This window comes from Nicotiana tomentosiformis, chromosome 5 (assembly GCF_000390325.3).
Source record: "Nicotiana tomentosiformis chromosome 5, ASM39032v3, whole genome shotgun sequence".
In the NCBI taxonomy this organism is placed as follows: domain Eukaryota; kingdom Viridiplantae; phylum Streptophyta; class Magnoliopsida; order Solanales; family Solanaceae; genus Nicotiana; species Nicotiana tomentosiformis.
Window position 1 is genome coordinate 70,623,192 of NC_090816.1, and position 26,605 is coordinate 70,649,796.

Genomic DNA, 26,605 nt, shown 5'->3' on the forward strand with positions numbered 1-26,605 from the left:
CCACCGGATCGTGTGGTGAGAGAATCTAAGAAACGAAAGAGGGTTATTGGTGCTAATGAACCGGATTGTGTGATTTGCAAGAAGCGACACTTGGGAACATGTTGGATAACCCTTGAAATATGTTATGGCTGTGGAAAGAGGGGCACAAGAAGAACAAATGCCCTAGGTTGGGCACACCCATCCAGTTATGTCCGTCATGCGGGAAGGAACATTTGGCATCGTGTTGTAAGTATGCTCAGCAACGCGTTAAAGGTGGTGTCTTTGGGTAATTCCAAAGGCCCACACAGCAATCCGGTGATGGAATTGTTAATCCCACATTGGAAGCTTGGAGGAAGGATAAGAGGTATGAATATGATGTATGCAAAAAGAGTAAATATCAGGTCAGTGAGACGAGTCAGTTCAGCGGACCTCATCCCCATTGTGTGAAGTGTGGAAGATGCCATCCGGGAGTGTGTCACTATGGTACAAAGGTATGCTACAAGTGTCGTATGACGGGCCACTTTCAAAGAGATTGTTATTTGTCTCGCCAGAGCATGGGCAAGGGTATGGAACAGCCAGCCAGTTCTGTAGCTACTACATCCACAACGCCTCCCACAGCTAGAGGCACTATAACGCCTGCAGGGCGTGGAACAACTAGGGGTGGTATTCAGAGCTCGGGAGGGCCCAACAGGTTTTATGCTATGAGGAGACATAAAAAGTTTGAGGCTTCACCAGATGTGTATTGACTGTCCGATCTCATGATGTGTATGCTCTTATTGATCCTGGTTCCACTTTGTCATATGTCACTTCTTATGTTACTATGGAAGTTGGGATAGAACCGAAACAACTTTTTGAGTCGTTCTCCGTATCTACTCTTAGAACGAGACACAAAATTCATGAAGCCTCTTTATCACAATTCATTATATTTACAACCTCTTGAGAAATTGAGTTCTATAATGGGTTCCTTGAATTGTGTTATAACCCTAGGTTAATACTTCCCATTGCTTCCCTAAATTCTCAACAAGGGACAAAACCTGATGAATTTCGTACAAAACATTTTGATTCAAATGGATAACATCTGCTCATTTGTGCTTATACATGCATCACCATAATATTTACCTATGTGGTATCATATCCAATGGAAAGCAGCCTAGTGTTGAGATCCTTCTTGAGTCACTATTTTCCTCTCCGGTATATGTGACTTCTATGGTTGGAACAATTATTCTATTCCTTTATGAATAGTATCATGAATCCTTTTCATTGTCTAGTAACATAAGAGTATATCTTAACACCTATCATGTGCGTACATGTCAATTGAAAGGGGCCACTTATCCGCATAAAGTTTCTGAGCAACTTGAGATTTATCACAAATTTTTCATAGGGAGATCTTGTTGTTTACCCATCTCAGTATGACTTTCATGTCCACCTAGATCATGCCTCAATGAGTAACTCACCTTGTTCCCAGTATTGTGGTTTCCCGTGAATTGGCCTGATATGGCAACTTGAGAGTTGTTATGGCAAAAACATGTCTAACTCACGGGAAAGTGTTCATTCTATCTAACTAATACATGATTTCATCCCAATATTAAGATGTCCTAGCTACATGATTCCACTTATTTGAGATCGAAAGTTAAGCAGCCTTATGATGAGCATATTGAATTGAAAGACAAATTCGGCGTATCTCTAGTCCTCTCACATAGGATCGAATATTAGCAAAGGTTAAGCTGTGGGAATGATAATAATCTCACAAGTGTTCAACTTCTTTTCATCCTCGTAAGCTTGTGGCATAGATTCCCTGTGCTAGTTACTGTTAAGAGTTAATGCAACTTTGTGTATCTTGAAACCCATATCATATTCAGGGTGCTAGAATATTCTCATTTCGAGTTAAACTGATTTTCCCTACATACCAAGAGGCGACTAGTGTCACATAAGTGTTAGCTATCTTTGAGGCTTACTATTTCCAAATAAGGCACGAATGGAATGAAACAATTGTTGATGTCCTTTTCATGACTCATTTCTTTTAAATCTCAGAATCATGAACATTTTCACTATGTTATCAATGCCTACTAGGCAACTCTATGACTCGTTTGTTGAACTGATGATGTCACTATAATGAATCACCATGTCAGCGCTATTTGTAGTGACCTTCATGTCTCTTAGGATATAACCTCTTGAAATGCCGTGCTCAGCGCGTTGATGGATTCTTGAATAATTCCAGCGAAATCTCGAACCTCGTTGTTCCTGTTTGTAGAAAATCTATCGAGTATTATAGGTTCAGGCATTTCAAACAAGAAGCATCATCCCGTGATCAAATATATGGGATAGGAAATTTTATGTTCATAGTCAAGCTAGCACATCTTAGAGAAATTGTTGGAGGTTGCCAAAGGTTTAGTTTGGGTGTTTGGTGTAGAGATTTATAGTTGAAGAAAGTGAATGGGTTATTCTCAATATTTTCTGCATGAGGATGCTATGTGAATTGTTAATAAAGGTAAAGTATGTGAGGTCACATTAGGCCTTATGAAATTTTGAAACGAAATAGGCTAAACTATGAGTATGATGTTTCCCAATTATTGTTCTCCGTGCAACTGGTGTTTCATGTGTCTATGTCTAATAAGGTGAAGATAAGGGATAATGGTATTGTGAGGAGCAACTATTTGCTATCCTTATTAGAAAAGTACGGGAGTTGAGATTGTCTCCATTAATGTGTTATGGCGAAGTCTGTATGTCGAGGAGACCACATGGAGGGGCAAAAGTGTTAAGAAAATAAAATGTTCCCACTTGAGTGTATAGTTAAATGATTGTGATTTGAAAGGTACTTCTGTGTGTTATGATTTAAATATGTGCAGCTCATGTCCAGATACCACCCTTGATAGTATAATGCCTGTAATGATGAGATTAGTGACATTGTTATACATGGTGATGTTTTGTCAAGTTGTGGATGTGTTATTAGGAGTTGTTTTGGTCTTACTCTGGAAGGTGGATAGGCCCAGTTACAGGGGAGACTCTGGCGAAATTTTAGGAAATTTAGGGAGTTAGCAAAATTTTGACACTACTGGTGTGTGTGAACCAACAGTTGAACCACATTGAATGCTAATGACTAATTTTGACCCTCATTCGAGGACGAATGATCCTAAGCGGGGGAGAATGTAACACCCCGGAAAATTTTGAAGTATTTCAGTGTAAAGCCCCGTAAATTTTGCAAGTGAATTGAAGGTTTCGTGGTGCCGGAGTTGGCTTACGTGTTTGAGGATGGTATAATTCAAGGTTCGGATTTTTGGGTTGAACAATGCAACGGAAAGTAAAGAAAAATTTTTGGCTGAAAAAGGCATTTCTGTAGTCCATTATGCGACCGCAGAACCACTCTGCGGGCCGCATAATGGCCACAGAAGTGAGCAGGAGAAGGGCCAGTCTGGGGGAAATTATGTGGTCGACTATGCGACCGCATAACTGTTATGCGGTGCATTATGCGACCGCATAGTGACCGCATACACAGACAGATTTTTGATCGTATTGGTCTGTAATTATGCGACCGATATGCGGTCGTATATGCGACCACAGAACCTATTTTGGAACTCCATTTTTGGGTTCTTACAACCCGACCCTACTTCGTTAAATACACGCAAAGGGTCATTTTTGAGAAAAATTCAAATATTTTAGAGAGAAGGGGGAGTGTTTTAGAGAGAGAGAAAACCCTAGGCTAATTATTCATCAAGTCTTGCTCAAATCTTGGAAGATTAACAAGGAAAACCCACAAGTTCTTTATCTAAGAGGTGAGGTTTCATACCCTAGTTTTCAATTTCGAATTTGAGTAGAAGATGGTTGATTAGGAGTATGATTCATGGGTAGGAGATTATTATTTATACATGCATGTACCAATAAGAATTGTGGGAAGGTTGTTGAGCTGAAATAAGTAAGGATTGGATTGTGGAGTGAAGGAAATCTTGTAGAAGAACCTTGTGGTTAAATTTTCACACCTAGTATCTGATAAAATGCTCAAATGAGTTGAGACCATGAATATCTTCCTAATTATGGTTCAATTTTGTTATGTCTCTAAATAGATAGGGATTGCTAAGAATTCCGGATCATTCTAGAGTTAAGGAAGATCGATTGAGGTATGTTGGCTAAACTTTCTCTCTTGTAATTGAATTCCATAATGTTTCCGTAAGTTTCAAAGTATGGGTTGCGTATTAAAAGGTTATGGCTTTGAGTCGTGTTTCAATGAAAGATAGTATGCCAAATTGTGTGAGAAAATCTCAATATTCTTAAGACTCTTAATTGCTCATATGTGTACCTAAAGTCTTGATTTGGAAATGTCTTATTGTTGATAATCTATAAAGATGGTTGGAAGTGAAATAAGTTAATTGGGGATGTAGAGTGTGGCCAACGTGCCAAGAATTTAAGTTATGATTGTGTCTAGTAGTGCAAATGATTTGAGAAGATGCGATTAAGAATATGAAATGAGCCTCGACTCAATTGTTTAAAAATGACTACGAAGATAGAATTACCTAAAAGCTTTTGTCTTCAATTCATGCCCATTAGTGGTTGCTTTAACTAATGCTTTTATTTATAAATATATCTAGTGTGATTCGACTTCTATATACTCATGTGTTGAACTGGTACATTGTCATTGCTAGGGAAGAGCATTGTAATAATAAGTGGTGTATTGATTGTTTATGATTTCCATGTGTGTTTCTATTGTTGGATAGTATGCCACATTCTTTGGGAAGAAACCATTTGTGTTTGAAGTTTCCATTTCAAATGGATTTGAAGTATATGATTTCTGAAATATCCTATATGTTAATACTTGATGGTGATCTTTGAAATTGAAAGAGGTTAAAGTGTGGAATATGAAATACGATCATCGAGCCAGGAATAAAAAATCTTGTGAATGGCCTACTGAGCCAAGGAAATATTATTGTTGTGAATGACTGGGAATACTAATGAGAATTAATACAATGTGAAAGATGTTGAGGTGCGAAAAATTGTATTTATGATATTTTTGTTTGCAAATCAAATCAAAAAATATTTTTGGGAGCATCGTTAGCAAAACCGAGAAAGGGTGGGTTATAAGGCCCACACCTGAAACTACACATGTCAGTGTAGGGGTGCATTGTGATTATTCCCCTTTTTTGGGATGAAATTGGAACATTTGGGAAATTGTGATATTATTCCCCTTAATTGGGATGAAACTAGAACCTTTGTGGATTGGAAAAGTCAACCCGCACGGCATATGTGGGAAGGCGGCCTAGCTGATTGGGTGGAGATTAGACACCATATTGAGCATATGGTGGTACTACTCTTGGTAACAACTTTTCTTTCATATCACATGTCAAACCACATAGTTCGTGGGGAGATGGCCTAGCCGATCGGGCGTGATCAGACTCCGTGCTAACAAAGACGGTTGTATATCGGTGCTAATAATCTCTCAACCAAAATTGTATATGAAGTTCGTATTTTGAAAATTATTATGTTTTAACTAAATATCTGGATATTGTTGATTATGGCTTGTTGTTTCTATGTGTTGCCTTTTCTTATGTGGCATTCTATTTTGAAAGAGGACTTTTAGCTATGCATACTAGTGCTATTCGACTGTACTAACGCCCTTTTTGCCGGGGGCGCTGCATCTTTAATGGATGCAAGTGGTTCAACAGCAAGCGGCACTGATTAGTGATAGCAGTGCACTCGTTTCAGCTGATTTGGTGAACCCCACTTCATTTCGGGGTCATGTATCTTTTGTGTCTCATGTACTGTGTTTTGAGGTATAGCCGGGGCCTTGTTGCTGGCATTTCCATATTACTCTTCTATTGTATTTAGAGGCTCCGTAGACAGGTTGTGGGTTGTAGTTGAAGTTGGGAATTGAACTAGAAATGTTGGTATTTGGAAATCATGTTTTTCATTAATTCTATAAACTCGTAATATTTTGGAAATTATGAATGAAGCTGCTAATGAGAATGAAAAAGGAAGTTGTTAATAAAATCTTTTTAGTGAATGATTAATGGAGTACATCTCTTTATTCATGAATGAATTTGGGTAGAAAGAAATCTAATAGGCTTGCTCGGCCGGGTTCTCTCGGTTGAGCACCGGTCGCGCTTCCTGAGTTTAGGGCGTGACAGATGAATCTATAGTTTGTGCTGTTAGACCCTCGGCAGTGCATACCGTATACATACATATTTTTTGGGATCGGACCGTACGACCTCGGCATAAATCGTGCGTAATGACACTTGGAGCCTAATTATACTTGATATTGTTTTTATTGGCTTAAGAGGTTACAATTAACATGACTTGAGATTTACCATTGGTGAAGGAATTATTTATTCATTGCATGTTTTGAGTTTTATTATTATTTACATAACTCATGCTTATTTAGAGTTTTCGGTATTTTTATTGTTAGCCCATACTTTCTAGGTACATATTGTTTATGTACTCACGCTACACTTCTGCACTAACCGTGCAAGATCTGAGTCGGGTGCATCTAGTTATCAGCCCGGTGCGCACTCTTGATACTCCCAGACTTAGCGGTGAGCTGCCTTCCGAGCCCGTTCTGCTGCACCAGACGTCTTTATTTTGTATTTACTTTCTGTCTTCTTTATTTCAGAGAGTAGCTTAGTGTTTTGTATATTCTACTAGTAGCTCATATACTTGTGACACCAGGTCTTGAGATTTCTTTGCTAGTAGGCACTTAATGGCTTTTGAGTATTTATTTCACCACACTTGATCTTATAATTAGTTGCGCTTTATTTTATTAAATTTCCCACCTATTCCTCATTTAATAATTTAAAATCAACTATTTCTAAAATGTCAAAAGAATAAGTACATGGTTAGTTCTCTGTTGGTTTGCCTAGCGGCGACGTTGGACACAATCACGGCCTATAGGGAAATTGGGTCGTGACAACATGGTATCAGAGCACTAGGTTCACGTAGGTCTCACGAGTTATGAGCAGGGATCCAGTGGATCCAGTGGCGGATCCTATTATTGAAGAGTAGGGTAAGGTGCCTGCAGCAAGGCCAGCCCTAGTGGATTTCATGCCCGCGCTGGGATTTCAGGAGGTCATGGGCCGTATGCTACGGTTCATGGATTCTATGACTCAGGCTTGTTTATTTCCAGCGGACCCAGCCACATCTCAGGCGGGAGGGGGAGCATAGACCCCTACCACTCAGGCTCCTAGTCATGCAACTAACGTATATCAGACACCGGGCGCACTACCCGTGGGCGGTGCCTAGACAGTGACGGCAGCTATACATGAGCCCAAACCAGCTGCGCCGATGAGCCGTAGAAGCTATTGGACATATGGACCAGGATACACCCTCCTGTCTTTGAAGTTGAGCTACATGAGGACCCCCAGAACTTTATTGATTGGTGCAGGGACAGAGTGCACAACATGAGGATATTGGAGTCCCATGGGGTGGACTTTACTACTTTCTAGCTGGAGGGCAGGGCCCGTAGGTGGTGGCAGTCATATCATCTAGGCAGACCAGCAGGTTCTCCTCCCGTGACTTGGGATCAGTTCACATGCCTCTTCTTGAACAAGTATATTTCACTCTCTCCTAGGGGAGAGTTGCGATTTCAGTGACCGACTATGAGGCGAGGTTCTCTTAGTTGTCTCCCCATACACTTATGATACTTCCTACCAATGTAGAGACAGTGCGGAGGTTTGTTGCAGGTTTGCACTCTGGTATTCAAGCCTCCATGGCCCGAGAGGTTGAGATGGGGACTTCTTATGAGCTAGTTGGGGAGATAGCTCAGAGGATCGAGGGTGTCTGTCAGCGGAGCCGAGAGCAGATGTTACGGGACAAGCGGTTCTGTTATTCTAGAGGGTTCAATGGTGCTCCATCTAGGGGCAGAGGTCAGTTTGGGAGAGGGAAGACTAGTAGGCCCACATATCCAGTATCGTCGCCTCCTCATGATCCTTTAGTGCGGCCCTATTTCAGCATTATGCCAGAGAGTTCCTACCAGCCATCAGCTATTCAGGGTTCCTCCGGTGGGTATTTAGGCCATCAGGGTCAGACTTCCGGTCAGCAGTCCGCCGATTCGAGGGGTTGTTATGAGTTTGGGGATCCTGGCCTCATGTAGAGGTTTTGTCCCAGACTTCGGGGCAAGGCGGTACAGTAGGGTCATCAGCCTATGATTACAGTACCAGCTGCCGCACCAGTCATCCAGCCGCCCAAAGGCGGAGGGCAGGTTGGTAGGGGCCGTCCTAGAGGAGGAGGCCATCCAGGTGGCGCTCCAGCTAGGTTCTATGCTTTTCCATCTAGACCAGATGCAGTGGCCTCAGATGTAGTGATCACAGGTATTATTTTTGTCTGCTATAGGGATGCTTCAATACTATTTGACCCAGGCTCTATGTATTCATATGTTTCATCTCTGTTTGCTCATTTCTTGGGTGTTTCTCGTGAGTCCCTGGGTACTTTTGTTTATGTATACACTCATGTGGGCGATTCCATTATTGTGGATCGGATCTATCGGTCTTGAATTGTTACTTTCTGTGGTTATAAGACCACAACGGATCTTCTGTTACTCGATATGACCGACTTTGAGGTCATCATAGGCATGGACTGGTTGTCTCTATATCACGCCATCCTTGATTGCCATACCAAGAGTGTTACCTTGGCAATGCCAGAGTTGCCTAGATTGGAGTGGAAGGGTTCATCTGTTAGTACATCTAGTCAGGTTATTTCTTTTTTGAAGGCTCGACACATTGTCGAGAAGGGTTCTTGGCTTATCTGGATTATGTCCGGCATACTACTACAGAGACTACGGCGATTGATTTAGTGCTCGTGGTCTGGGAGTTCTTCGATGTGTTTCCTTATGATCTTCCAGGCATGCCACCAGATCGTGATATTGATTTCTGTATTGATTTGGCTCCAGGGACCCAGCCTATTTCTATTCTGCCGTACCGCATGGCTTCGAGAGAGTTAAAGGAGTTGAAGGAATAGTGAGGAGTTGCTAGCAAAGGGGTTCATCAGGCTGAGTGTATCACCTTGGGGTGCACTAATGTTATTCGTGAAGAATAAAGATGGGACTATGCGGATGTGCATTGATTACCGTAAGTTAAACAAAGTTACCATTAAGAACAAGTACTCGTTGCCGCGTATTTATGATTTATTTGACCAGTTGTAGGGTGCCATAGTTTTCTCTAAGATCGACTTGAGATCAGGGTACCATCAGTTGAAGATTCGGGATTCGGATGTTCCGAAGACGGCTTTCCGGACTAGATATGGCCATTATGAGTTTCTAGTGATGTCCTTCGTTTAGAGTAACACCCCGATGGCGTTTATGGATTTGATAAACCGGGTGTTCAGGCCACATATTGATTCATTTTTCATTGTCTTCATTGATGACATTTTGATCTACTCGCACAGCATGGAGGAGCACGAGCAGCATTTGAGAGTGGTGCTTCAGACCTTGCAGGAACATAAGTTATATGTTAAGTTCTCCAAGTGTGAGTTCTGGTTAGACTCTGTGGCATTCTTGGGGCATGTTGTATCAGGCGAGGGTAATAAGGTTGATCCCAAGAATATTTATGCAGTTCAGTGTTGGCCTCGTCCAACCACAGCGACCGAGATCAGAAGCTTCTTGGGGTTAGCAGGTTATTATCTCCGGTTTGTGGAGGGATTCTCATCTATTGTAGCACCTTTGACTAGAGTAACCCAAAAGGGTGCTCCATTTCGATGGTCCGATGATTGTGAGGCGAGCTTTCAGAAGCTCAAGGCAGCCTTGAATTCAGCACTGGTGTTAGAGCTGCCTTCTGGTTCGGGGATGTACACTTCGTATTGCGACGCTTCATGCATTGGTTTGGGTTTTGTATTGATGCAGGAGGGGCGAGTTATTGTATATGATTCACGTCAGCTGAAGCCCCACGAGAAGAATTACCCTATACATGATTGAAAGTTGGCCACGATGGTTCATGCTCTTAAGATCTGGAGGCATTATCTTTATGGGGTGTCCTATGAGGTTCACATCGATCATCCCAGCTTGGAGCATTTGTTCAATAGAGGGATCTCAATTTGAGGCAGCGCAGGTGGCTTGAGTTACTAAAATACTATGATATCACTATCCTTTATCATCCGGGCAAGGCGAATGTAGTTACAGATGCCTTGAGAAGAAAGGCAGAGAGTATGGGTAGTTTGGCCTTCATTTCAGCAGAGAAGAGGCCACTAGCTTTGGACATTCAGTCCTTGGCTAACAGACTTGTGAGGTTGGATATTTTAGAGCCCAGCCAAGTTCTTGCATGCATCGTCGCTCAGCCATCACTATTCAAGCAGATCAAGGCTCGCCAGTTCGATGATTCGCATTTGTTGGTTCTTCAAGAGACGGTACTACAGGGTAGTGCCAAGGAAGTTACTATCGGCGAGAATGGTGTTCTACGACTCTAGGGTTGCCTATGCATTCGATATGTTGATGGCTTGAGGGAGAAGATCCGAGAGGAGGCACACAGTTCTCGGTATTCTATTCTTCCAGGTGCTACGAAGATGTATCGTGACCTGAGGCAGCATTTTTGGTGGTGGCGGATGAAGAAGGACATAGTTGGGTATGTAGCGATGTGCCTAAATTTTTTGCAGGTCAAGTATGAGCATCAGAGGCTAGGTGGCTTACTCCAGCAGATGACTATACCTGAGTGGAAATGGGAGCGCATTACTATGGACATCGTAGTTGGGTTGCTGCAGACCTTGCGAAAGTTTGATGCAGTTTGGGTCATTATCGATAGGTTGACCAAGTCGGCACACTTCATTCTGGTTGTGACCACGTATTCTTTAGAGAGGTTGGCCCAGATTTATATTTAGGAGATTGTTCGGTTGCATAGGGTGCTTGTTTCCATTATATTTGATAGAGGCCCTCAGTTTTACTTCGCATTTCTGGAGGGCAATACAGAACGAATTGGGGACCCGGGTAGAGCTTAGCATAGCCTTTCGTCTACAGACTGACGGGCAGTCGGAGCGGACAGTCTAGATCTTGGAGGATATGCTTAGGGCATGTGTGATTGACTTTGGAGGGTAGTAGGATCGATTCTTGTCTCTAGCCGAGTTAGCATACAATAACAGTTATCAGTCCAGCATCGAGATGGTTCCATTTGAGGCTTTCTATGGTCGGGGATGTCGTTCGCCCATCAGATAGTTTGAGCCCGGGGAGGCTAAGCTATATGGTACTGATTTAGTGAAGGATGCCTTGGAAAAGGTAAAGTTGATTCAGGAGCGACTTCGCACAGCACGGTCCAGGTAGAAGAGATACGCAGATCATAAGGTACGTGATTTATCATTTAGGGTGGGCGAGAAAGTTCTCTTGAATGTCTCGCTGATGAAGGGAATCATGAGGTTCGGGAAGAAGGGCTACTTAAGCCCAAGGTTTATAGGTGCATTTGATGTGTTGAGACGAGTTGGGGAGGTTGCTTATGAGCTTGCTTTGCCTCCTAGTCTATCTGGAGTTCATCTGGTGTTCCACGTGTCTATGCTCCCTAGGTATAATGTCGACAGGTCGCATGTGTTAGATTTCAGCACGGTTCAGCTAGATGAGAGCCTGGGTTATGAGGAGGAGCCAGTTGCCATTGTCGATAGGCATGTTCGCCAGTTGAGGTCCAAGAAGATTTCTGCGGTAAAGGTTCAGTGGAGGGGCCAACCAGTTGAGGAGGTGACTTGGAAGGCCGAGAAGGACATGCGGACAAGATATCCACACTTATTCGGCACTCCAGGTAATATTCTAGACCCGTTCGAGGATGAAAGTTTGTTTAAGAGGTGGAGAATGTAATGACCCGACCGGTCATTTTTCTTTCTTGATCCCCGTTCCCCTAAATAAGACTCCCCGTATGTGCTTTTACTGTTTTATGACTTGCGGGGATGGTTAGCTCGGGATTTGGAAGGGTTCGGGTTGAAATCGGAACACCTAGTTCCTTAGGGTTAGCTAAAAAGGGCTAAGTTTGACTTGAGACAACATTTTGAGTAAACAACCTCGAAACCGGGATTTGACGGTACCAATAGGTTTGTATGATAATTTTGGACTTGGGCGTATGTTCGCATCGAGTTTTGGATGACCCGGGAGCGTTTCGGCACTTAATATTGGAAGTTGGCACATTGAAGGTTCTAAGTTCTTTAAATTTGGTTTGAATTAGGATTTGGTATTATCGAAGTCCAATTGGGATTTCTAGCCTGGAAATAGTTCTGTATGGTGATTTAAGACTTGCACGCAAAATTTGGAGTCATTCCGATTAGTTTAGGTAGGATTCGGCGCATTCGGAGTAAGTTGAAAGAACTTGAAGTTCATAAATTGATTCTATTGGTTTTGGCATATGATTCTTAATTTTAATGTTGTTATCTCTGTTCTGAGACTGCAAGCTAGTCTGTTTTATGATTTAAAATTTGTTGGTACGTTTGGGCGGAGCCTCGGGAGCCCCGGATGCCATTCGGACGATGCGCGGAAGTCATTTGGCCTTAGTTGGATAGCTAAAGCACCCAGCTTCTAGTGCAATCGCACCTGTGGAGGGCCAGTGTAACACCCCGGAAAATTTTGAAGTACTTAAGTGTAAAGCCCGGTAAAATTTGCAAAGAAAATAATGTTTCATGGTGCCGGACTAGGCATACGTGTTTGAGGATTGTAGAAATTCTTCGCGGCGAACTTGCTCGCCTCGGCTCGGACTTTTTGGGTTGAAAAATGCACTGGAAAGTAAAGAAAAATTTTTGGCTGAAAAGCGCATTTATGCGGTCCATTATGCGAACGCATAATCACTCTACGGGCCGCATAATGGCCGCAGAAGTGGGTAGGAGAGGGCCATTCTGGAAGCAGCTATGCGGTCGACTATGCGACCGCATAACTATTATGCGGTGCATTATGCAACCGCATAACAGTTATGCGGACCGCATAGTGACCGCATACACAAACAGATTTTTGATCATTTTTGTCAGCAATTATCCTCCGCAGAACCGTTCCGGAGCTCCATTTTTGGGTTTTTAAAACCCGATCCTATTTCGTTAAATACACTCTTTGGGCCATTTTTTGAACTATAATCTGATATTTTAGAGTGAGAGAGAGTGCCCTAGAGTGAGAAGGTGTTCTTCAATTCTTGCCCAAGTTTTGGAAGATTAAGAAGGGAAGCTCACTAGGTCTTCATCCTAGAGGTAAGATTCTACACCCTAACCCTCACTTTCGAATTTTGTGTAGAATTGGATAATTAGCAAGATAATTTCTGGGCAGGAGGGTTGTTTATTTACATGCATGTGATATCAAGGGGTGTAGGAAGATTGTTGAACTAGGCATGGTAAATATTGGGTTGTGGGATGATGGAATTCTCCATAAAAAGGGGCTTGAAACCTTATGCACACCTTGTGTTTGATAAAATGTTCAAATGAGCTAGAACCATGATCATCTTCCTAATTTTGGTTCAATTTGTTATATTTCTAAAATAGATTGAAGTTGCTAAAAATTCTGGAACATTTAGAATGTAAGGAAACTCAAGTGAGGTATGTTGGCTAAACCCTTCTTTAAGAATTGGAATTCCCAATATCCTTGTAAGTTCCTAGATATTGATTATAAATGGAGTATTCCGATAAGTTTTGTGATGAAGATATACGTTCAATTCGTGTTTCAAATACTCTTATCATATTGCATTATAAATTGAGGATGTGTCCCAAACTATGGATTATGTATCCACATGTTATAATTTCTTGTTGTGATTTATGTGAAAGTTATTATGCCAAGTTGTGTAGATATTGTGATTGCGATACAGCTCCACCTGCATACATTGGGGTGAGGCGGCATGACAGCTTTGTGTGGGGATTATGGTATAGAGATTGTGATTGTGATACACCTCCACCCGCATCTATATTGGGGTGAGGTGGCATGACCGCTTTGTGTAGGGATTATGTTATTGTGGGACTGCACCTCCACCCGCTTACATTGGGGTGAGGCGGTATGGCCGCTTTGTGTATAATTTTGGTATTGGTGTAGCACCACCACCCGCATACATTGGGGTGAGCCGGCATAGCCGCTTTGTGTTGGTATTGATATCGTTGATGCATTTCCACCCGCATACATTGGGGTGAGGCGGCATAGCCATTTTGTGTAGGTTCTTGGTATTGTGGTTATACATCCACCTGCATACATTAGGGTGAGGCGGCAGGGCCGCTTGATTAGAGTTGTGGTATTGTAGATACACTTCCACCTGCATACATCGAGTGAGGCGGCAGGGCTGCTTTGTGTGAAGATGGTTACAGAGGATCTCATCTTAAATCCTATAAATGTTATTTATAACTTTTAATAAGCTTGCTATGGTTTAAACGGTTATCTATATTATTCTATTGCCGCACTTATTCATCATATTTATCTTGTATTTCTGAATTCATAAATTAGTGTTTAGTTTTCATACTAGTACTATTCAATGGTACTAACGTTCCTTTTGCCGGGGGCGCTGCATCTTTTAAATAGATACAGGTGGTTCCACAGTAGGAGATATTGATCAATGATAGCAGCACACCTTCTTTCCAGCTGACTTGGTGAGCCCCACTTCATCCCGGGGTCATGTATCTTTTGTTCTTTGTGTATTCTGTTTGAGGTATAGTCGGGGCCTTGTTGCCGGCATTATCATTGCACTCATCTTTCTCTATAGAGGCTCCGTAGACATAGTGTGGGTTGTATAATGGTGCTGGGGAAGTCAAACTCGTGTGTTGTGGTTGAATTACTAATTCCACTTCAGATTATGAAAAATGTGTTTGGAATTGAGACTTTAAAATAAAGTAACTGATGGTAAGAAATTGGTATTGCAACATGATCACTTTATTGGTTGATTAACGAAAACATATATATTCTATTTATTCATGAATGAGTTTGGGTAGAAGGAAATCTAATAGGGTTGCTCGGCCGGGTTCACTCGGTTGAGCGCCGGTCGCGCTCCTCGGTTTTGGGGCGTGACAATCAGCCTCAGGTGCGAGCTCGCATAAGTGAGCCAGCAGCCGCAGAAGCTGCCCAGCGTAGGTTGCCCAGTGATCGTAGAAGTGAGGCAGGGACCGCACCTGCGGAGGCGCGGGTCTGAAGCGGGCGATCGCAGAAGCGGAAGCAGAATAGGTCGCAAGTGCGACGCGCTCGCTGCAGAAGCGAGCTCGCAGATACGAGCCGTTAGTCGCAAAAGCAGAGGAGGTCAACCCGGGCTTGGTCCGCACCTGCGTGGCTTTGTCCGTAGAAGTGAAATCGCAGGTGCGGCAGTGTCATCGCAGGTGCAAAAATTCGATGGGCAGTGAGGTTCATTTAAGTCAGGAGTTAAACCATTTTTGACTCATTATTTCATTCATTTGGCGATTTTGGAGCTTTTGGAGAGGGGTTTTCACCTAGCACTTTGGGGTAAGTGATTTCTATATAGTGTGAGTTTAAAACAAAGATTATGGGCGGATTTTAACATATAAAATTGTGAAAATCATGGGTTTAGATGAAAAATCTAGGTTTTGATAAAAATGGAATTTAACCACGAAAATGATTATGGGATGGGATGAAAATTATATATTTAAGTTCTTAAGGTTATGGGTAACAATTTTCTTCAAATATTTCCGGAATCCGGTCACGTGGGCCCGTGGGTAAATTTTAGGAATCTTTCAATTTGGGTTGGGTAATTACTCTAATAGTTAAATTATGAACTTTTGAACGTGTATTAACTAAATTATATAACATTTGACTAGTTCCGAGTCGTTTGGCACCGAGTTGAGGCTTTAGAATGAATTTGGGGATCGGAAGTGAGTTTGAGAACAAGGTAAGTCTCTTGCCTAACCTTGTAAGGAGGAACTCATCCACTTAGGTGAATTTTTGTTGTAAATTATTTGTGTGGGGAGCTACGTACGCACTAGATGATGAGATTCCGTGCGTAGCTATATTCCATGTGATGTCTGGGTAGTCTTAGGTTCACATCATGCCTTGTTTGCACTGTTATGTTATTTATGCTTGTTAATTCTCTTACATGGACCCGATATTAAGGAGTTTTAGATTTAAAGTCCCCAGTTTGGATTTCTTATGTTGGGAAGAATTGAACAAAGTTTGAAATAACTTTGAGAAATCTATGTTCACTCGCGTCGCAAGTATTTTTGCGAGTGAGGTAAATTCCTCTACTCTCATGAGAGCGGGTTGTTCGCCTCGGCAGGTTAATAGATGCATCTGTGGTTCGTGTCATTCGACCCTCGGCAGTGCATATATTATACATACATATATTTTGGGATCGGGCCGTACGACCTCGGCATAAATCATGCATAATAACACTTGGATCCTAATTATACCTGATATTGTTTTTATTGGCTTGAGAGGTTACAATTATTTAACGATGGAACATGACTTGAGATTTACCATTGGTGAAGGAATTATTTATTCACTGCATGTTTTGAGTTTTATTATTATTTACATAACTTATGCTTATTTAGAGTTTTCGGTATTTATATTGTTAACCCATAGTAAGTATCGAAGTCGACCCCTCGTCACTACTTCTTCGAGGTTAGACTTCATACTTACTGGGTACATGTTGTTTATGTACTCACTCTACACTTCTGCACAAACCGTGCAGGATCTGAGGCAGGTGCATCTGGTTATCAGCCCGGCGCGCACTCTTGATACTCCGAGACTTAGAGGTGAGCTGCCTTCTGCGCTCGTTCTGCAGCACCCTAAGTCTTTCTTTTGTATTTACTTTTTGTCTTCTTTATTTCAGACAGTAGCTTAGTGTTTTGTATATTCTATTGGTAGCTCATACACTTGTGACACCAGGTCTTGGGATTGTTTAGCTAGTAGGAACTTAATGGCTTTTGAGTATTTATTTCACCACACTTGATCTTATAATTGGTTGCGCTTTATTTTATTAAATTTCCCGCCTCTTCCTTATTTAATAATTTAAAATCAACTATTTCGAAAATGTTGTACATGGTTAGTTCTCCATTGGCTTGCCTAGCGGTGACGTTGGGCGCCATCACGGCCTATAGGGAAATTGGGTCGTGACAAATAATACATCAAAAACCATTCCACGACCTACTGTCATTGAGTATGTAAGCGCTACATAATGTAAATACAAAGTCTGATCACCAAAATATAGTACTGTAACGACCCGGCCGATCAATTTGAGTATTTCAGTCGTGTTCCCCTATTTATTGCCTCCTCTATGTTACATTGTGGTTATGTGACTTGACGGGGTGGTTGGTTTTGATTTCGGGTGAGTTTCGGAGTGAATGGGATGCTTAATACTTAAGTTGAGGCTTAAGTTGAGAGTGTTGACCTGAGTTTGACTTTTGTGTAGATGACTCCAAAATGGAGTTTTGATGGTTTGGATAGCTCTGTATGTTAATTTTGGCCTTAGGAGCGTGTCCGGATATTTATTTGGAGGTCCATAGGTAGTTTTATCTTGAATTGGTGAAAGCTAGAAAGTTGAAGGTTTGGAAGGTTGAGAAGTTTGACCGGGATTGACTTTATTGATATTGGGGTCGGATTACGATTTTAGAAGTTGGAATAGGTCTGTTATGTGATTTCTGACTTATGTGCAAAATTTGAGGTCGATTGTAGTTGGTTTGGTATGAATCGCGTTAGTTTTTGAAGTCGGATGTTCATGGTTTCAATAGGCTTGAATTGGGTTGCGATTTGTATAATCGATGTTGTTTGATGTGATTTTTGGCCTCGAGTAGGTCCGTTATGTGTTTTGGAACTTGTTGGTATATTCGAACGGGGTCCCGGGGGCCCCGGGTGTGAGTCAGATTAAAATCGGATCATTTTGGGATTTTGGAAGGTGGCTGAAACTGCTGAAGTCTAGTGTTATCGCACCTGCGGTGGGTCTTGCCGCAGGTGCGGACACGCAGGTGCGGAGGGCTCATCGCAAATGCGGGCTGGAGTGGACTGGGGGAGGACCACAGAAGTGGTCAACACTCCGCAGAAGAAGGCTCGCATAAGCAAGCCAATGCGCGCAGAAGCAGATCTTCATGGATTAAGATAAAACCGCGCCTGCGATGGAAATGCCGCGGGTGCGGAGCCTCAAAAGTGAGATCACTGGATAGAAAATGGTAAGTTAGAGGGTTTTCATTCATTCTTCATCGTTTGACCTAGAGAGCTCGGTTTGTGGCGATTTTGAGAGGTATTTTCAAGGAATTCATCGGATTCTAACTTAGATTTGGCTATTATACATGAATCCATCGTTATTTTTCTCATTTAATTAGTGTTTTGAGTTGGAAAATTTGGGAAAAATTTGTGAGACTTCATAGACTATATTTTGAGGATCTGAAAGTCAATTTGAGATCGAATTGAGTAATTTTTGTATGGTTGGACTCGTTATCGAATGGGTGTTCGGATTTTTTATGTTTGGTCATGTTTCGAGATGCGGGCCCATGGTTGACTTTTTGAGTTGACTTTTTATTTTTCTTTAAAGATTGCAACTTTATTGTCCGGAATAATTTCCTATGATTTGTATTTATGGTATGATGTTATTTTGGCTAGATTTGAACCGTTCGGAGTTGGATAATCACGGAAAAGGCTTACTAGCGGATTGACTTAGCGTGTTTTGAGTTATTGTCTTACCTAACTTTGTGTGGGAGAAATACACCTTAAGATTGGTGTTGTTTTGTGTTAATTGTGGTACGTGAAGGCCGTGTTCGGAAGGTGACGAGTGGGAGTGGGTATATGGGCTAAATATGGTAATTGACCGGTTAAAGTTATATAGATTCTTTTGTCATAACATGTTATCTTCATCATCGCTAATATATCCTAACGTGATTTACTTGACATTGTAAATACTTGTCTCATCTCTTACTTGTTAATTTCCTTACATGCTTATTTGAAGTTATTCTTCTTGCATTTCCTTGTTAATTATTTAATTGTTGAGTCAACTTGCTTGAAGTTGTGATTTCTTGGAATATCTTATTTTTTAATTATGGTATTGAAGTTATAAAGGTCGTGATTCACATTGAGGGAAAAAATTGTAAATTATTGAAATAACATTCTTGTTGAGATATTCACTTTCGGTTTCTACTGTTGAGACTTTTGTACATATTTGTGGTTGAGCCATGGGCTATTTATTATAGGAACATTATTGTTGTTGACTTCATTGGCAAGTTGTGGTTTTGGGCACTTGAGGTGCAACTTATGATGGTATAGGGATTGGGGTTGATACGCATGCGGTGAGATAAGGTGGGCTTGATACGCGTGTTGCTAGTAGGGGAAACCCTTGAAGCCACATGGTGTGATAAGATGGACTAAAACGCGGGTAGCTATTTCACGAAAATGATTTTCAAAACTAAATGTAAGGCTCCCGCGGTGAAATAAGGAAAGATTGTGCTATGATTTGTGAAATGAGACTACGAGGCGGTACTTCGGTAGTGATTCTTGTTAATACCTTTCATTTACATCACTTGTGTTTTGTTTGCATCATTTCCTTGGCATTCTTATTATGTGTTTGTTCCATGATTTCTTAATTGCCTTAGTCTTAGTGTAGCTATTCTTGTTATATTTCTTCCTTGTATCATTTCCTTTGTTTTCAAAATTATACTATACTATACCTGTTCAGTTTCTTTATTTATTCCAGTAGGTGGCTTGAACTGACCTCGTCACTATTCTACCGAGTTTAGGCTTGATACTTACTGGGTACCGCTGTGGTGTACTCATACTATGCTTCTGCACATTTTTTGTGAAGATCCAGGTACTTCATACCAGGCTAGGCATCCGTGACTTGAGCTTGGATCGGAGACTTCAAGGTATACTTGCCGGCATTCGCAGGCCTCAGAGTCAACCTCTATCTAATTTCTATTTCATTCTCCTTTTATAGATACTGATGTATAGGGATGTTTCAGCATACTCATGTCGAGCTTGTGACTCGGTATCACCAGATTTTGGGTGTTATGTTCATTTGTGTTGCGGAGTCCTGTTTTTTATGTTAGTTATTGGTTAAAATGAACGTTTTATTAATATTTTCGTTAAATTCTTCATGTATGCTAGGCTTACCTAGTCTTAGAGACTAGGTGCCATCACGACATCCTACGAATGGAGATTTGGGGTTGTGACAAGTTGGTATCAGTGCTCTAGGTTCATAGGTGTTACGAGTCATAAGCAGGTTTAGTAGAGTCTCGCGGATCGGTATGGAGACATATGTACTTATCTTCAAGAGGCTATGGAACTATTAGGAAACTTCACTTCTTTGATTCCTTATCGTGCGTATTTGTTGACTTCGAAATTCTGAATCTTCTTCTTTCTATTCTATCACAGATGGTGAGGACATGCACTGCTGGATTCGCCGATCAGACACCCACGCCCCCTGCTAGAGCCGGAAGAGGTCGCGACCGGGGTAGAGGATGAGGAGGGGCACGGGGTGCAGCCAAAGGCGCATGTTGCTACCCCTGCACTTCAGTAGACCCTCGCCCAGTTCTTGAGCATGTTTGGTACTATTGCTCAGGTGGGGTTGATTCCACTTGCATCAGCCACATCTCAGGCTGGGGGAAGAGCACAGACTCTCGCAGCGTACCCCAGAGCAATGGGTCCATGTTGACCAGGTCCCATAGGTTATATCGGTGCAGCCGGTTGTCCTAGTTCATCCCGAGGTTAGAGTATCAGCATCTGAGGAGGAGGAGCTCGGACTCGAGAGGTACAAGAACTACCACCCTCCTACTTTCAGCGGCCTTGCTATAGAGAATGCATAGGGTTTTCTAGAGAAATGGCATCGTATTCTCCGTACCATGGGTATTGTGGAGACGCGCGGGGTTGCTATTACTACATTCCAGCTGTCGGGACCAGTGTATTAGTAGTGGAGGGCTTATAAGGAGGGTAGCCCAACCGAGGTAGCTTTACTCATATGGACTCAGTTTTCATAGATGTTCTTGAGGGAGTTTGTCTCCTAGATTCTTCAGGATGCATGGCGCGTAGAGTTTGAGCAGCTGCACTATGGTACTATGACCGTGTCAGAGTATGCTGTTGGATTCAGTGAGTTGTCCACATATGCACCTGCCTTAGTTTCCACAGTCAGAGAGCGAGTCCGTCAATTTATCGAGGGGCTCAACTATGGTATTAGATTCAGCATGGCTCAATAGTTAGAGACAGATACTTCATATCAGTATGTGGTAGAGATCGCATGGAGATTGGAGGGTATGCGGGGTCGGGAGAGGGACGACAGGGAGGCCAAGAGGCCTCGAGATTCTGGCAGATATAGCAGTGCATGTGCCCCAGTTGCTGCCTGTCATGGTAGAGGTTATGAGAGCCGTCAAGTTCAATCAGCACTTCCATCTTCTAATGGTACTCCAGTTACTCCAAGGCCTCAGGCTACCCATTATGCACCGCCATTGTCTAGCGTACCTCCTGCACGGGGTGCTTTCAGTGGTCAATCCAGCCGACCAGGCCCGAGCTAGTTTCAGCAACCACGTCCTCCAATATCTTTTTTTTAGTGTGGTGATACTCGTCATATGGTGAGGGACTGCCCAAGACTCAGGAGGGGTGCACCTCTACCAACTACTCAGGATCCACGTATTCCATAGGGTCTCCAGACTTCTCAGGTGGTGGTTACTACTCCACTTGTTGCTCCACCTGCACAGCCAACTATGGATGGAGGTCAGGCGGGTAGGGGTCACCCTAGAGGGGAAGACCAGGCCAGATATTATGATTTTTCGGGTAGGACATAGGTGGTTGCATTAGACGCAGTTATCATAGGTATTATTCCGATTTGTCATAGAGATGCATCAGTCTTATTTGATCTATGCTCCACTTATTCATACGTATCATCTTATTGTGCTCCGTATTTGGGTATATCTCGTGATTCTTTGAGTTATTCTATTTATGTGTCCACGCCTGTGGGAGATTCTATTGTTGTTGACCATGTGTATCGATCGTGCTTAGTTGTTATTGGTGGTTTTGATACCAGAGTTGATCTATTATTATTTAGTATGGTAGACTTTGATGTTATCTTGGGCATGGACTAGTTGTCGCCCTACCATGCTATTCTATATTGTCACGCCAAGATTGTGAGGTTGGCTATTCCTTGTTTGCTGCGGTTGGAGTGGAGGGGTACTTTGGGTTATGTTCCTAGCAGGGTTATGTCCTTCCTTACAGCACAGCGGATGGTTGGGAAGGGGTGTGATGCATATCTAGCCTTTGTGAGAGATGTCGGTGTTGATACTCTTACCGTTGAGTCAGTTCCCGTAGTGAGAGACTATCTAGATATATTTCCGGCAAAACTTCTGGGCATGCCACCCGTTAGGGATATCAATTTTGGTATTGACTTGTTTTCGAGCACTCGGTCCATTTCTATTCCACCATATCGTATGGCCCTAGCAAAGTTGAAGGAGTTAAAGGAACAATTACAGGAGTTGCTTGATAAGGGTTATTCGGCCTAGTGTGTCACCTTGGGGTGCTCCAATTTTTTTTGTGAAGAAAAATGATGGTTCTATGCACATAAGTATTGATTATCGGTAAATGAACAATGTTACAGTAAGGAACATATATCCATTGCCACGCATTTATGACTTATTTGATCAGCTACAAGGTGCGAGAGTGTTCTCAATGATTGATTTGTAGTCGGGGTATCATCAGCTGAAGCTTCGGGATCCAGATATTCTGAAGACTGCTTTCAGGACTCGGCATGGTCACTATGAGTTCCTTGTGATATCATTTGGGCTGACCAACGCCCCAGTAGCATTCATACACCCGATGAGTAGTGTGTTCTAGTCGTATCTTGATTCATTCATCAGTGTGCTTATTGACAACATCTTGGTGTACCCCGGCAGCCAGGAGGATCATGAGCAACATTTGAGGATTGTGCTCCAGACCTTGAGAGAAAAGAAGTTGTATGCAAACTTTTCAAAGTATGAATTCTGGTTTGATTCAGTGGCGTTTTAGGGTCATGTGGTGTCGAGCGAGGTGATCAAGGTAGATCCGAAGAATATTAAAGGAGTGCGGAGTTGGACCAGACCATCGTCAGCTATTGAGAACCGAAGTTTTTTTGTTTGGCCTGATATTACCGTCGTTTCATAGAAGGTTTCTCATATATTGCTGCACATATGACCAGATTGACCTAGAAGGGCGCTCCATTCAGATGGACCGAGGAGTGTAAGAAGAGCTTTCAAAAGCTCAAGACTACTCTGACTATAGCCCTAGTATTGGTGTTGCCTACGGGTTCGAGGTCTTACACTGTGTACTATGATACGTCATGTGTTTGCCTCGGTGCGGTGTTGATGCGAGATGATAGGGTGATTGCCTACGCGTCTAGACAGCTGAAGGTGCATGAGAAGAATTATCATGTCCCCGACCTGGAATTAGCAGCTATTGTTCATGCCTTGAAGATTTGGCAGCACTATTTGTACGTTATCCCTTATGATGTCTATACCGGCCACCGGAGCCTACAACATTTGTTCAAATAGAAGGACCTTAACTTGCAGCAGCGGAGATGGTTAGAGTTTCTTAAGGACTATGATATCAGCATTCTATATCATCCCGGGAAGGCCAATGTGGTGGTTGATGCCTTGAGTCGAAAGGCGGAGAGCTTGGACAGTTTAGCATATCTACAGACAACGGAGAGGCCATTAGCATTGGACGTTCAGGCCTTGGCCAACCAGTTTGTTAGATTGGATGTTTCGGAGCCCAATTAGGTTCTGGCTTGTGTGGTTTATCGGTCCTCCTTATATGATCGCATCAAAGAGCGTCACTATGATGATCCCCATTTATTTGTCCTTAAGGACACAGTACAGCATGGCGATGCCAAGGAGGCTTCTACCGGAGATGACGGTGTGTTGCGGATGCAGGGCCGATTATGTATGCCCAATGTGGATGGGTTACGAGAGTTGATTCTTCAGGAGGCCCATAGTTTGCGATACTCCATTCATCCGGGTGCCGCTAACATGCACCAGGATTTGAGGCAGCACTATTGGTAGAGGAGAATGAAGAAAGACATAGTGGAATATGTAGCTCGGTGCCTAAATTATCAGAATGTGAGGTATGAGCACCAGAAGCCAAGTGGGTTGCTTCAGAGACATGAGATTCCTGAGTGGAAATAGGAGTGAGTTACCATGGACTTTGTTGTTAGGCTCCCACAGACTCAGAAGAAATTTGACGTAGTATGGGTGATTGTGGATAAGTTGACCAAGTTGGCTCATTTCATTCCGGTGGTGACTACTTATTCTTCAGAGCAGCTGGCTCAGGTCTATATTCGTGAGATTGTCCGACATCATGGCGTGCCGATATCCATCATCTCTAACTGGGGCACGCAGTTTACATCGCACTTATGGACAACTGTACAGCATGAGTTACGCACACGGGTTGAGTTAAGCACAGTATTCCACCCTCAGACGGACGGACAGTCTGAGCATACCATTCAGATATTGGAAGACATGCTTTGTGCATATGTTATGGAGTTCGGGGGTTCTTGGGATTAGTTCTTGCCGCTTGACGAGTTTTCCTACAACAACAGCTACCAATTGAGTATTCATATGGCTCCTTATGAGGCCCTATATGGGAGACGGTATCGTTCCCCAGTTGGTTGGTTTAAGCCGGGAGAGGCTAAGTTATTAGGCACGGATTTAGTTCGATATGCCTTAGAGAAGGTCAAGTTGATCCAGGATCGGCTTTGTATAGCCCAATCTAGACAGAAGAGTTATGTGGATCGGAAGGTTCAGGATGTTGCATTCATGGTTGGAGAGCGGGTCTTGCACCGGATTTCGCCCATGAAGGGAGTTATAAGGTTCGGGAAGAAGGGAAAGTTGAGCCCTAGGTATATCGGACCTTTTGAGATTCTTGAGAGGATTGGTGAGGTATCCTACAAGCTTGCATTGCCACCTAGTCTATCTGCAGTTCATCCGGTGTTCCATGTTTCTATGCTCTGGAAGTATCAAAGTGATCTGTCCGATGTGTTAGACTTCAGTTCAGTCCAATTGGACAAGGATTTGTCTTATGTTAAGGAGTCGGTGGCCATTTTGGGTAGGCAGGTCCGAAAGTTGATGTCACGCCCCGAACCTAGGAGCGAGACAAGCACCCGGTGCCTCACCTAACCTGGCGTACCAAATTACGACTAAGGGACTCTGAACACATAATATCATACTTTGGCCATGGGGCCACCTTGCAAGACAATTTGCGAAGCAAAATATAAAACTGAATGGAAACTAGCGCTAACTAAACATCAATATAAAGCTAGGCTGAAAAGGTCGTCATAGCTACTACAGCTGACAAACCACCAAATTATACATACCAGGCCTACAAACCCAACATACTGCACTAACCAACAGGATATGTCTACAAGCCTCTACTGATAGATGTACTATGATCGGAACAGGGCCCCGACCTACCCATAACATATATACAGATATACATAAGATGTACACAACACTCTAGACCTGGCAACTCCGAAAGACGTGGAGCTTACCGATCAGGCTGAACTCGGGAAACACCTACTGAGGAGATCTACTCGTCTGTCTATCTGAACCTGCATGCATGAAATGCAGCATCCCCGAAAAAGGGACGTCAGTACGAAATAATGTACCGAGTATGTAAGGCAATAACATAACTGAAAATCGAAACTGAACTGATAATATAATAACTGGAAGTAACTGGGAGTCAAAGATGATCTGGAGATATACTTACCTGCTGATACTGACTCAACTCCTTCAATATAGTAAGTAAAATAATTGTACGGCCTTATAAGGCTCGGTATATATAACTGCTCTGCCATAGTAGGCTCGCTCATAGGCGCTCGGCCATACTAGGCTATGTATCTCGACCATGCTGGGCTCGCTCATAGGCGCTCGGCCACAGTAGGCTCGGTATATAACTTTCCATCTGATCAGAGGTTGCCCAATAGGGGCCTGCCCATCGATTATAGCTCGATGGTAATGAAAATACTGTAATACTGTATATATAGGCTTACTGCTCTCTTGACTGGAAGAAGACAATACTAAAATTGAATATAGAGTCTCGATAAGGAATAATATTGTAACTTATGAGACTAGAATAGTGTGAATAAATTCATGAATATGAACTTCTCTTTTTGTCTCATTACTAACACATGTAGCTACGAGATCATGCCAAAATGAAGGAAGGCTTAGCCTTAACATACCTTATCACAATCTTTCCAATCACCAAGTTGAACTCACCTCTTCGCACCTTAATCTACAAGAATGATAATAATACTATCGTTAAGTTACGAAAGGTACAACTATCATACAACGAACGACAAACCTATTTTGTATTAAAACGGGCAGCATCTCCCCTATAATCCTTACTTCCTCCAAATTCAAGATAACACCAACAATACAAGAACAGAACAATAACAACATATATACATCATTTTCCAGCCCTATATACACCATCAAATACTACAAAACAGCCCAACACACCCCAATCTCTTCGTACACAAAACGACCACCGTAGTAGTGTCAAACGACCCGAAAATGTTATGACGAACGACCAGCCAACCACCCTACATTCATATGGTGTTTATAAACCCCCTTCCTCCTCCAAAACTCCACAAAATAGTAGTAAAACACGCAGCCCAACAGCAACACAAAACAGTCCACAAAATAGTCCGCTACAAGTGAATAACTCGAACTCACGGCTTCCGATCACCGTCCCGTGAGTTCTTACAAGTATAGAATGACTTACCATGAATTTACAGAAGAAAAATTGGATGAAAGAGAGAAGTAAACTCACCTTATTTGTTGGATAACTCAGCTCTTA

At 42.6% G+C, this 26,605-nt stretch overlaps 1 protein-coding gene across 1 annotated transcript in view; it reads left to right on the forward strand.

Moving 5' to 3' along the window:
- The window catches only part of LOC138892547 (uncharacterized), a 49,570-nt gene extending 41,520 nt beyond the window's left edge, over nt 1-8,050 (forward strand). The window contains exon 2 of the mRNA XM_070176279.1: nt 7,617-8,050. Within this exon, the coding sequence (XP_070032380.1) occupies nt 7,617-8,050 (434 nt within the window). The remainder of the gene's footprint in view (nt 1-7,616) is intronic.
- Nucleotides 8,051-26,605: the final 18,555 nt, after the last annotated feature.